Raw genomic sequence first — 13,587 nt, forward strand, 5'->3', positions numbered from 1 at the left:
TTTTGTTGTCTCTTGCTTTTGCTTCTTCCTCTGCTTCCCACTGTTTTCAGCTACACCGAAGAAGACTGTAACATAAGGCTGGACAAACCTTTAGTTGCACAGCAAAAAAGTATTCCATTCACGTCGAGTTTTGGGGAATTTGCCTTCGGATTCCAATTCCATCCTCTTGAAAGTGAGAAAGAAAATCAATTCTTGCTTGCAGTTTGGTTTTATAAAACAAAAGATCCAACCATAGCTTGGTCTGCAAATGGGAATAAACCAACAACTCTGAACTGCGGCTGTCTAGCAACAATGAGTTTGTTCTCTATACGGGACAATGGGAATTTGGTGATTCTAGATGAGCGGTATAATCCCATATGGGAAAGCTTCAAAGAGCCTAAAGATACAATCTTGCCTGGTCAAATATTGGACATGGATACCGCACTCAGGTCTCGTCAATCTGATACAAATTATTCGGATGGGCGCTTCCAGCTTTCTTTACAGCTTGATGGCAATTTGGTGCTTTATTCTCTGACAAAATCTCTGTCATCTGAACCCCTTCAGAAGGCTTATTTTGCCACCGGCACACTGAACTGGGAATCACAGTTGAACTTTACTGAGGACGGATACATGTACATCAAAGACGCAAACGAATCAAACAGAGTGCACAACCTAATTACCAATGAATATCCGGGCTCAAAAGAAGATTTCTACTACTTTGCGAGGATTGATCATGACGGAGGTTTCAGACTATACAGACACTTCAAAAAGGACACCACAAATGATGAGTATGTGAGCTGTTCTTCTTCTTCATCATGGACTGTAGTGAAAAGCATTCCCGATGATATTTGTAGTGTACTTTCTGGTGACACTATTGGAGGTGGGTTCTGTGGGCCCAACAGCATTTGTAGTACCTTTGACGATTCAAGAGGGACGGCATTTTGCTCATGTCCTCCTGGATTTTCCTCCTTGGACCAATCCTACAATTGGTCAGGGTGTGTACCAAACTTTGCACTGCCTAGCTGCGACAACAATGGATGGGAAGTAAATAAAGAGCTTGTAGAATTTGTAAAGCTTGAAAACATGGATTGGCCATCCTCGGATTACGACTTTCTTCAAGGACCTGGTGTTTCCGAGGAAAGCTGTATTCAACATTGCCTAGATGATTGCTTGTGTGTTGCAGCCGTTTATGATCAAGGCAAGACATGTATGAAGAAGCAGTATCCTTTGTCCAATGGAAGAAAAAGCCCAAATATTACTAGCATAGCTCTCATCAAGGTACCTAAAAATATTGGCATAGAAAAGAAAGGCCAGTCTCTGATAGTTGTCTTGGCAGTACTACGGTAAAAAGCTAAATTTGCCACGGAATACTGATAGCACATTTGCAACAAATGTGAGAAGTTATACATATAAAGAGCTTGAAGAAGCAACCAGGGGCTTCAAGCAAATATTGGGTAAAGGTGCTTTCGGAACTGTTTATAAAGGGGTGCTTGCGTCAGATTCTAAAAGATTTGTTGCAGTCAAGAAATTAGATAAAATGGTAGAAGAAGGTGAGAAGGAATTCAAAACAGAAGTGAGTGTGATTGGTTAGACTCATCACAAGAATTTAGTTCAGTTGCGTGGTTATTGTGATGAGGGGCAACACCGACTTCTGGTATATGAATATATGAGTAATGGCTCTCTAGCCACCTTTCTCTTTGGGATATCAAGGCCTCATTGGGACCAAAGAGTGAAGATTGCTTTTGGAATATCAAGAGGCCTAATGTACTTACATGAAGAGTGCAGCACTCAGATCATACATTGTGACATAAAGCCTCAAAACATACTCTTAGATGAGTGCTTTACTCCAAGGATTGCTGATTTTGGATTAGCAAAGCTTTTGTTGGCAGAGCAAACTTGAGCAGCTTGGACAGGAATAAGAGGAACAATTGGGTACTTTGCACCTGAATGGTTTAGGAAAGGATCCATTTCGGTTAAGGTTGATGTTTATAGTTTTGGTGTGATGTTACTTGAGATCATTTGTTGCAAGTCCAGTGTCACATTTGCACTGGGAGAAGAGGAAGCATTGATAGATTGGGCTTATGAATGCTACAAAAATAAAAGATTAGAAAAGTTGATAGAAAATGATGAGGAGGCAAAGAATGACATGAAGAGGCTAGAAAGACTTGTGATTGTGGCTATTTGGTGTATTCATGAAGATCCTTAACAGAGACCCTCCATGATAAAGGTCACACAAATGCTTGAGGGAGTTATTGAAGTTTCTGTACTCCCACGCCCTTCATTGTATACTTCCTTGTCTTCAAAAAAATAGTTCACCTTGATATTGGACAATAAATTCAAATATAATCTTTATCATTTCCATACAATAGTGTAGTAATTAAGTGAACATAAGTATCAAGTTAATAACAAAAAAGCTTTATCCTCATAACTAATCTCAACTTCAAAATTTTGCAAATCTGCTAGTATTTTGTTATGATCATTCAACTGGTTAGATAGAAAAATACTTGCACAATAATGGAAACGGAAGAGTTTTTTCTTCAAAAGAATTGATCTCCATACTCTTGGTCATGTGCCTGTTCTCCATTTTTTTTTCATAGCTCGTTATCATTTCTCTACCTTATATAATAAATATTTTTGATCCTTGGCAAAACAAAAACGGATGGTGGTGCAAGCTTATCTATTAACCTTCTCCTAGTCTCCATCTAACCAGTCTTCAGGTTTGTCTTTCAAAGTAATAATCAACTCTTGTTAGATCAAGACATCCATAAACTCGTATGCCACGTGCCAATGTTGTTTGTTCCATTAAATTTTTCTACCTCAAGTTTGGAATTAGAGACCGTATAGTCTTAACTATCAAAGGTTTTGTAGATGGCTCACATGACATCTATTAGGTTAGTGTTGGCATGTTCATGACAATGTAATGCTTCTTTGAATTGTGAAACTTCAGGTGAAAGACAAAGTACAAGAGTCAGCTCTTGTTATTGTAGTCTTCGGAATTTCAACAGCTCTTGTTATTGTGGTCTTCGGAATTTCAACTGCATCATGTTCTACTCTTGATCGATCTAGATCTACTTGTTAGTTGACTCTTGATTGATTTAAAATCAAGAATTTTGATTCTCTTAAAGGCTCACTAAGTCGACTGTCAAGTGGGAATTCGAGCCCCACATGAAAAAATATATTAGGGCCTATTACAATGAACTCAAATAGAGGAGAGAAAGTGTGAGCCATGCATCTAAAGTCCAAAACCTCAATTCTCTATGTATCACCGTATACCGAAGATCAAGAAGAAAATCTAAAGACGATTTGTGAAGATTGGTGATCAGTAACTAGAGCCACAGAGCCACCACAATCAGTTGTTGTGAAAAAAATCGTTGAGGCAGTCCTTGGGGTCATGGACGGAGTTTGTGTAGAGAATTTCATGATAGAATAGTTGAAGGAACTTGGGGCAGTTTGTGGAATCACAACTACAAGAGATAGCTTTAGAAGTAAGGGTTTATTCTATTGTAAACTTTGATTGTAAATAATAAATTTTTTCTTTGGGTAGGTATTCACTAGGTGTTTTTCTTTCCCCTTTGGGTTCATCTCTTAGTCTTTTACATTGTCGACAAATCACTATGTTATTTAAATTTGTTTGCACTTTATATTATATTGTGATTTGTTGTTGTGCCTTGTTAACAGGGAATCCAATGCCTTTCATAAGTGGTTAATTTAATAAGTTTAGCTTAATTTTTTTTAAATTGAACAACAAGCTCTAAACATACTTATCAACATTTTCTTCCCAACAATCAGATCTATGAATCAATCCAAAAAAAAAAAAAAAATTCTCCAAAGAGAACAGATTCAAATGCCTAGATAGAGAGCCTTGATTCTAATACCAGTTTGCTGCACAAAAGAGCCTTCTGATAGCATTCATGCACAAGATTGATTGTGAAAAAATTATTGGGGGCTAGAGAAAGATAGGAATGAAAAAAATAAGCACAATCCCACACAAGTGAGAACCAAGGACTTATGTGGTATAGGCGTATAGCCTTTTAGGCCTACTTCCATGGGTGACTACGAGAAGAAAATTGCACTAATAATTACAAAGGATACAATGATAGCACAAAGTCACTCTAAATTTTAAACCTCAAATACACTCCAAAAAAAAAAAAAAAAAAAGTCTTTCAAAAATCACAAAGAATGGTAAAATTTACACTCTAATTGCCAACACCTAATTTTGACAAAACTGCACAAAAAGTATCCCTTGAAAAGTTGACCAATTTTTCATAGAAAATTTCATAGCACGCACTAACCCACTTGACTGGGCCATGCATGATTGACATGAACTAATGATTCTAGAACTCAGCTAAAATGAGTAAGTCTAGCTTTCTGCAGTTTTGCTCATCAAAATAGTAAATGCTAATAAGTCGTATCTATTTGGATACAACAATACATTGGGTGAGGCTTCCGTAAATGCTTACTTCTTTCCAACATTTTTATTTAATTTTTTTTTTTTATTTCTCATTACTTGAACCAAGGAAAAAAAAAAAAAAAAAACTCTCTCTAAACCGCAAACAACACGTACTCTCACATCTAGCAACACATGAAACGCCCCAACAAATTGGAAACTTTATGTAGATAAAGCATCAAGGTAAGGAGTAGCATCTTTAATGTGCCTTGATATCTAAAGACAAAGGTGAGTAAAGAATACCAAGTTGCTTGATCAGAGTTGGAATGTATGTAGTCTAATTTAAATTTAACTTGCATATGTAAGAGGTTTGTGATGTCCCTCTATAATGTCCATATGTTATTTTTTTTTTTCGGAAAGTTGAGGAGACATTTGGGTTCGTCAATACTATTATTGTTAGTCATAATTAATTAATAGACTTATGCTAGTAAAACTAAATTCAAATCAATTTCAAACCTGGGTATCATTTGTCATGAATAGTAGAAGGGTAAGGAGACAAATATATATATTTGAAATGTCTAAGAAATCACAGACATCAATATAAAATAAAATATAAAAAAAGCACTCCTATTTCAATGTCAATGTTTAATCAAATCCTATTAAAGCTCAAAATTAATACAAAAAATTCTAGTGAGCACAGTTAGTGCCAAATCCGCCAAGTTTAGATTTGAAAACACGGTTATTTTTTGTAGGTATCCATAACTAATATTAACATGACCATTTGCAATATGCAGTCATTTGAAAGTCACAAACCACAATGGTCAAAAAGTAATTCCAACATGTATATTTGGATGCCCCCTTGAAGCTTTCAAATCTTCAATTCTTCATCTTACATGGAAAACTTCATTAATTTACATAGCAAACTGTCAAATATAAGCATTAAAGCTTAATTTATAGTAGGGTTTGTGTTTGCAGCTTTAAATGTTTCACGCTTTCATTTATAGTTGGGTTTGTTCTGATGGAAGCTTGCTTATGTGTAGGCCCATTAAAGGAAGAAGCAATAGCAACAGCAGCCACAGTAGTTCGCCATTGCTGCCTCGTAATGTGTTATTGTGTCATTGTTTGAATGCTCCACCTCCTACAAAAGATTGCATAAAGTTCATATCCCGCACATGTAAAGTCAGACCTTCTAATTCACCTTCTTGCACAAATTCATTAACCAGCACATAAACTAACATAAGGTCCTAATCGTACCACATAATCTTTTAAAAGACGTTTTGAGTGAGTTATTTTAGCTCCACGCTTTCTTTTCTCTGAATCAAAATTCAATCAAGTGGATCCTTAATAAAAAAATATATATTAATTAATCAAAATATAAATATTTTTTTTTATTATAAGAAAGCTAAATTACAATGCACAGGAAAATGAAATTTGTGCTGTGTTGATATCTTGTAAGAATATATAGTTAAACCAAAGATTCCCTATAGAGCCTTTAAGCACCGTAGCATCAATAGGTGGCTAATGCATGGCAGCAATTGAAATAAGATTTTAACCCGAAATAGCAATTGTCAAAAGATGAAACATAAAATTTATTGCTATCAAGCTCCAATTGCACCATCTCATTGTCACGTCATTGGCCATATAATTATTATTTTTCTTATTTATTTTTTATTCCTATTCTGTTACAAAAGAAATATAAATAAATTATTGACTTTACACATTCATCTTGGGCAGTTTTAACATTACGTATAATTTTTCCTATACATATTCATCTACTTTAATTTAGAATTATTTTTTATTATTTTTTTTAAAAAATTATAAATAGATTATTGACTTTACACATTTATCTTAGGTGGTTTTAACATTACATATAACTTTGCCTTTGCATATTTATCTACTTTAATTTAGATGTTTATAACTAAATAATGAAATCAATGAAGAATCAAAAACCAAAAAAAAGAAAAAGAAAAAAAAGATATCTAGTTGATTATTGAAATTAAAAATAACATCCCAAAGGAAACAACGGGGAAAATTACAACTAACCTCAAAAAGACATACCAATTCTAATGCCATTGCCTTTGTCAAGGGATTTCTTAAACCTCTTTTTTGTATTTGTCTGTAATTCCAACAAAAAACCCAACACGTCAAAATTGCAAACTCTAATGTTAGATTGATAACAACACAATTAAAACCTAACCCTCTGTTGATTTATGCAAACAAATTTTATAATAAATAAATTTAGTTCATTTTTGTTAAAGCATTTTATTTGTGTTCCCTCTTACTTACCCAAGAATGCAATCACTTTTCTAGAATAAAATTTCAAAAGGGGAAAAAGAATAAAAATTCACATAGTCTAGAGATTTGCCTTAGGATTACCCGTTTGAAGTACAATTTGTCCAATAATACATCAAGATTTTGAGTTATAAAAAAGTGTAGCTAAAGATTTCAGAGGAAAAAAAAAAAAAGAATTAAAAAGGAGATCCGTAAAAAGAAAAGAAGAGAAGTAATTGTAAAAGGTTATACCTTTGAATCTCACAATTCCTCTCTTTCTCAACCACATAACTCCAAAACTTTCAAAACAAACAAATCACCACCACATCCAAATGAATTGGGCCATTAAAGCAAGACATGGCTAGGATTATAAAATGGAGCACAACATTCATAAGAAATTGAATACGAAGTGCTATGAATTCTATTTGAATCTACATATTAGGATTGGTTAGATATCCCTAAAAAAGAACAATTCTTTTTTCTTGTTTCTTGTCTATTTAGTACATAATGTACAGAATACTGCAGTCTGCAGAATGTTTGAACATGCATGTCATGTAAGAGACAGGATACTAATGCTCTAGGAGGAACTCACATTTGCGATATTCTTCTCCAGAATGTCTTCTGACCCTGTTAGAGCTTCCTTCTAATATTTCTGGTCTTTTAATCCTACTTGCAACATGAGAATGAAAAACCAAAACTCAGGTAAAGGTTCCTATTAGAACCCTAAGTTTTGAAAAAAAAAAAAAAAAAAAAAAAAAAAACCAGAGAGAGAGAGGGCTTAGAGTAAGTCTGTAATGGAGAGGCTCACCTCCATTTTAAAATCTCCAACTTCCTCCAGTATCATGTGGAAAATATTTCATTTAAAGGCTTTAAAAAAAAAGGAACATCAACCACAGTTTTTCTCATTATTGTTTTACTTCATTCTCTTTCTAGTTTCCAACGTCACCTTCTTCTTGCTCTCTCTCTCTCTCTCTCCCCATTATCACCATCGACACAGTAGAGGCAGAAGCACCAGTTTTTTTTTTTTTAAATCAACAATGAAGAACTGCACAATGCTAACATAGATTTCAGTCAGTACCCATTATCAATTATCATCTTATTGAGAAGAATAGTTGAAAAGATTTCCCAAAGCCACCATATTAGCCAAACTAAAATCCCAAAAAATTACAGAGCATAAACATGCGAGAAGGTAATGCAAGAAATTTTTTCCAAAACAAATGGATTTAAAACTTCTTTCTTGGCCAAAAACTTCACCTTTTGAACCACAAAACAAACAGAGTCCCACCCATTTTCAGACCACCGTCTGCCTCCTCAGCTCAAAAGCATCAATTTTGGGTGGTGGTGTTGCGGGTTTGGGTTTGGGTTGCAAATCGGCGGCAGGTGTGTCACAGTGGTGGAGATTTGGGTTGTTTGATGGCGGTGGTAGGTGGTTTGGGATTTCAGTTTGTCTAAAATGGTGGGTTTTGGGTTTTTAGTTTCTGCTGTGAAATTTTTTCAGTTTGGCTCAAGAGATGATGGTGAAGTTGCGGATTTGTTTGGAGATGGTGATGAAGATATGGTTGTGATGTTGTAGAGCGAAGAGGAGAGGCAAGAGAGATGTAAAAATTACAGAAATGATTAAGACTCAGGGCTGGAAGTATGGTAAAGCCTAAAATATAACTTGGATAATTGCAAGGGGCGGGCAATTGAAAGGTTAGACGTAGCAGGGCTGAATTAATGGTATACTTGGAACGTTAGAGGAGGTGAGGAGTAGCAATAACAGATGAAGTGTAATTTTTTTTTTTGGGGGGGGGGGGGGGGGGAGTAATAACTTGGAACAAAAAAAAAAAAAAACAAAAAAAGGATGGCTTAAATAAAAAAGTTATAGAAGACGCCACTTGTCAGAACTTCATGCTCTTTCGTATGAAATCTCTGCTTTTATATATATATATATTGATTGATATGCATATTACCCCGCTGTTACTAAATTTTGTTAAGTTAAAAAAATTTTAAGAAATTTTTAATTTTCTTATAAAAAATTGCGTTCAACTTTAAAAAATATCATGAATACCTTAAAAGGGGAAAAAAGTATCCCCCTCTCTCTCTTCATTGCCAATGGGAATGGTTTGTGGGTGGCACAAGATGGTATGGGGGTTTTGATGGGGAAAGAGTCTTTGAAGCATGGTCAAATTGTGGGTCAATTCATTAAGGACTGAAAAGTTTATGTTTAGTGGATCTAACGGTAGTGACAAAGTTTATATTTAGCTCTGAGTAAAGAATTTTTACAAATTACAGGATATTTTTTGCCTTCATGAAAGGATGATTTTTAGGATTGTTGTCATATTTTTTTCTGATTATTCTTCCTCTTCAGGAATTGAGATGATGATTCTAATATTTTTCAATTATTCTCTCTTTAAATTAAGAATTTGGGTTTTTTTTTTTCCCCTATAAAAATAACAATTTAGGTACTCAATCTAGATCCAGATAATCCTTAATAATTTTTTCACCCTATTTAATCTTTATGGAAAAATTGGTCTTTTAATATAAACGATGGATTTAATGAAGATTTTAATATGCACAATGCACACATTTCCTAATATATATATATATATATATATTTCTATTAAGAAATTTGAAATTCATGGAATTTAGTAATAGTATAGTGTGATATGCAAGTTACCAACAAAAAAAGGGGGACATTGCACATCTTTAAAGTTGAGGGGGAGTTGATATTGCTAAATAGGAATAATAATCTCTCCTCTAGGGTAGGAGCGCTTCCTCTCATTCCCATACGAGGTTCTCCCTCCCTTAGTTCCTCTAAGGGTTTGATTTTTTCTTTATTTCTTTTTTCGGTGCCATCTACTTTTGAATCATGGAGGACGATGTGAGTAGTATTCTAGAAAACATGAAGCTGACTACTAAAGAGGAAGAGGTTATCCCTATCTCGGATGAAGGACGGATAGCGGAGATTGAAAGTTGCTCTCAGAGTTTGTTGGGGAAGTTCCTCACGTGTAGGTCTTTTAATAAAAGGGCTGCTCAAGGAACTATTAAACGGGCTTGGGGTTTGGAGAATCGAGTACAGGTGGTAGAGGTTGGGGCAAATCTCTTCCAGTTCAAGTTTAATTCAGAGTTTGACATGAATAGGGTTCTAAAAGGAGGGCCATGGACCTTTGATAACCAAGTGTTATTACTGGTTCGGTGGAAACCAGGGATGACTGCTGCAAATGTGAGGTTTGAGACGGCCTCCCTTTGGGTGCAAATATGGGGGGCGCCGTTTGACATGGCTTCTCCGTCAGTGGCCGAGGCAGTGGATGGACGGCTAGGTGCTTGGAGGATGTGGAAAAGCGACGGCAGCAGGACAGCCCAAAATTTTTCATGCGCATAAAGGTTGCTCTTCCGTTAACAAAACCTCTTCGAAGAGGGGCCTTTTTAGCAGATTCGGATGGGTAGAAGTATTAGGTTACTTTCAAATATGAGCGTCTTGCTCTGTTTTGCACTGCGGCTTGCTTGGGCATGACCTTCGACATTGTGCCCAATATTTTGGTGCAACTAAGAATGGCAAGGAGACAGATTGTCAATATGGGGATTGGATGAAGGCTACTGGGAGCAGAGCACGATCACCAAATAGTCGAGGATGGTATCGAGACGAAACTGAACGTGCTATGGAGAGTGAGCCGGTCAGTTCACAGCAGGGGAGTGGTAAGGCACCAGATGAGGATGATGACGGTGGCGGGGTCACTGGTGGTAGGGTTCGCATGACACAACTGGATGCTGGTATGGCCGGGAAACACGAGATTCTTCCAGAAAGTTCGTTGCTAAATTCCGTGTTTCAGGGAGAGAAGTTTACGGAGATCATGGAGCTGGAAGGGATGGCTGGGCCTACGTATGGGGGTGATGATCAAAGCCCAAGCACTGATGGGCTTAGGGATTTCATTGGGCCTACGAACCAGCTTGATATTAAGGGGCTTATGGATTAATTTGATGCTCAAGGAAATAGGCAGCAGATTAAAGCTAGTGGGCCTCAAAGAATGGAGAAACAAAACAGGTGGACAAGGCTTACACGTATGGATTTTGGCCTTGTGGATTTATTCAAAGAAGGGGCAAAGACTATCTTGGGGAAGAAAGGCAGCCGTGGAATGCAGCTGGATATGCATGACAAAAGTGATGAACGTGCAGAGAAGAAAGTAAAGGGTTGGGATGATTCTGAAATTGTTGAAGCGGCGGGGGTGTTGCAACACCCTTGCCGAGAGCAATGAGGATTTTAAGCTGGAACTGCCAAGGGCTTGGGAACCTTTGGACAGTTCAAAGCCTTCACAAATTAGTGAGGGAACAAGCTCCCGATGTCTGTTTCTTAATGGAAACAAGGTTGAATCGAAGTGGTTTTGAGCAACATTGTGGTGACGTGCCTTTTAAAAATAAGTTGATAGTGAAAAAACCAAATTCGGGTGGAGGGTTGGCCTTGATGTGGAAGGAGGAAGTGAATTTGGATGTGGTTAATTTTACTGACAATCATATTTTGGCTAAAGTGGTGGAATCTGATGGTTTTATGTGGCATTTGACTGGATTTTATGGGTGGCCTGAAGCGAATGAAAAGAGGAAGTCATGGGCACTTTTATCTCATTTAAAGACTTTTGTTGAGGGTCCTTGGTGTTGCATTGGGGATTTCAATGCAATACATCATGCTTCGGAGAAACAGAGTGTTAATGCGCCTTACTTTAATCAGATGGAGGATTTTCGAGTTGCTTTGGACAATTGTGAGTTGAAAGATTTGGGTTTCACTGGGCATAAGTTCACATGGACAAACAAACGGCCAGGGTCAGCTCATACAAAGCAAAGGTTGGATAGAGCTACGGCTAATGAAAGTTGGTCTGAAAAGTTCCCTACAAGTTTGGTTTCCCATTTATTTAGCCATTCTTCTGATCACATTCCTATTCTATTAACAACCATGAATGATAGGCGGGTAAGGGGTAAGGGAGCTAGTGGTTTCAAGTTTGAGGAGTGCTGGTTGATGTGGGATGATTGTGAGGAAGTCGTTTTGGAGGCATGGACAAAAGGAGGGCATGGTAGCTTGGGGTTGAGTGGTTTGAGGGACCAAATCCAAAGTTGTGGGGCTGAGTTGCATGCATGGGGTTCTTCTAAAACTAAACCTGAAACAGAGGAGATTAAAAGATTATAGAAGAAGCTGGAGCTTTTGAATGCTAGCGAAATGACTGAGGAAAGCAGGAATGAATTTCTTTTGCTGAGTAAACATTTGGATGATTTATTATTAAAGCAAGAGGTTTTTTGGCGTCAAAGATCCAGGGTGTCATGGTTAAAGTATGGAGACAGGAATACTAAATTTTTTCACTCCAAGGCTTCTCAACGAAGGCGTAGGAATTTTATTGAGGGAATAAAGAATGCTGATGGGGATTGGGTGGAAGAGGTGGATGAGGTAGCAGAGGTAGCTTCTAACTATTTTATGAATATTTTTAAAGCAGGTACTTGTGATAAAATGGAGGAATGCCTTGATGCAGTTCACTGGAGGATGTCTGTTGATATGTTGGAGGTGCTATCCAGGCCGTACAGCAGTGAGGAAGTTAGAACAGTGTTGTTCCAGATGGGACCAACAAAGGCTCCTAGACCCGATGGTATGAATGCCCTTTTCTATCAAAAATTTTGGCATATTGTTGGTCCTGAGGTGACTGAGGCTGTGTTAAATTTTTTGCATACTGGTCATATGGTACCTAATATTAACCATACTCATATAGTTTTAATTCTTAAAGTTAAGAAACTGGAGAAAATGGCAGATTTCAGACCTATTAGCCTTTGCAACGTGATTTATAAAATTATTTCTAAGGTTTTGGCGAACAGGTTGAAACTGATTTTGCCACAGTTAATTTCCCCTACTCAGAGTGCTTTTATACCTGGACACCTTATCACTGATAATGTACTGGTTGCCTATGAGACATTGCATGCCATGCATATTCGAAAGAAGGGAAAGAAGGGGGCTTTAGCTCTTAAACTAGATGTAGGTAAGGCCTATGATAGGGTGGAGTGGGGTTTCCTTAAAGGCATGATGCTTAAATTGGGGTTTCTGAAGATTTGGGTTGATAGGGTCATCAGTTGTGTCACTACACCCTCCTTTTCTGTTCGAATAAATGGGAAAGCTTATGGGAATATCACTCCTTCTAGGGGTATCTGTTAAGGAGATCCGCTATCCCCTTACCTGTTTCTGTTATGTGTTGAAGGTTTTACTTCACTTCTTGCTAGAAAAGAGCTTGAAGGGCGACTACATGGGGTGGCTTTATGTCGAAATGCGCCGTCTATCTCTAATTTGCTTTTTTGCTGATGATTCTTTGATTTTTTGTCAAGCTAATAAAGATGAAGTGCAGGTGGTGTCTGATACCCTACAGTTGTATGCTGAAGCCTCGGGCCAATGTATAAATCTGGAGAAGTCCTCTGCTTATTTCAGTAGTAATGTGTCTGTGGAGCAGAAAACATGGATCATTGACAAATTAAAGGTTAAGGAAGTGGCGAGGTTTGATAATTATTTAGGGCTGCCTACCTTGATAGGGCGAAGAAATTGCAAGGAAGTCCTTTACTTTCCTAAAGGAGATGGTTTGGAGGAAATTGCAGGGTTGGAAGGGAAAAATGCTTTCTAAGGCTGGCAAGGAAGTTCTTATAATAGCAGTGGCTCAATCCATTCCCACGTATACCATGGGGGTGTTTCAGTTGTCGGGGAAATTATGTGATGAGTTGGACTCTATGTGTGCTAGATTTTGGTGGGGCCATGTTGGGGAGGAAAGGAAAATACACCGGAAAAGTTGGAGTTTTTTAACGTAGCCAAAGAAAGAGGGCGGAATGGGCTTCAGAGATTTAAAATCATTTAATTTAGCTATGCTAGCAAAACAGGGTTGGAGGTTGTTACAGGATAAAGGCTCTTTGTTGTATAGTTGTTTTAAAGCCAAATATTTTCCGCGGTGTGATTTTCT

The 13,587-nt window shown here is 37.2% G+C and overlaps 1 protein-coding gene and 1 pseudogene across 1 annotated transcript; both read left to right on the forward strand.

Moving 5' to 3' along the window:
* Positions 1 to 291: 291 nt before the first annotated feature.
* LOC115983457 lies at positions 292 to 2,185 on the forward strand (annotated as a pseudogene).
* Positions 2,186 to 10,868: 8,683 nt separating this feature from the next.
* Positions 10,869 to 11,792, forward strand: LOC115983464. Its single transcript, XM_031106139.1, has one exon. The coding sequence runs from the start codon at positions 10,869 to 10,871 to the stop codon at positions 11,790 to 11,792; it is 924 nt and encodes a 307-aa protein (XP_030961999.1).
* Positions 11,793 to 13,587: the final 1,795 nt, after the last annotated feature.

Source organism: Quercus lobata, chromosome 4 (genome assembly GCF_001633185.2).
Source record: "Quercus lobata isolate SW786 chromosome 4, ValleyOak3.0 Primary Assembly, whole genome shotgun sequence".
NCBI lineage: Eukaryota > Viridiplantae > Streptophyta > Magnoliopsida > Fagales > Fagaceae > Quercus > Quercus lobata.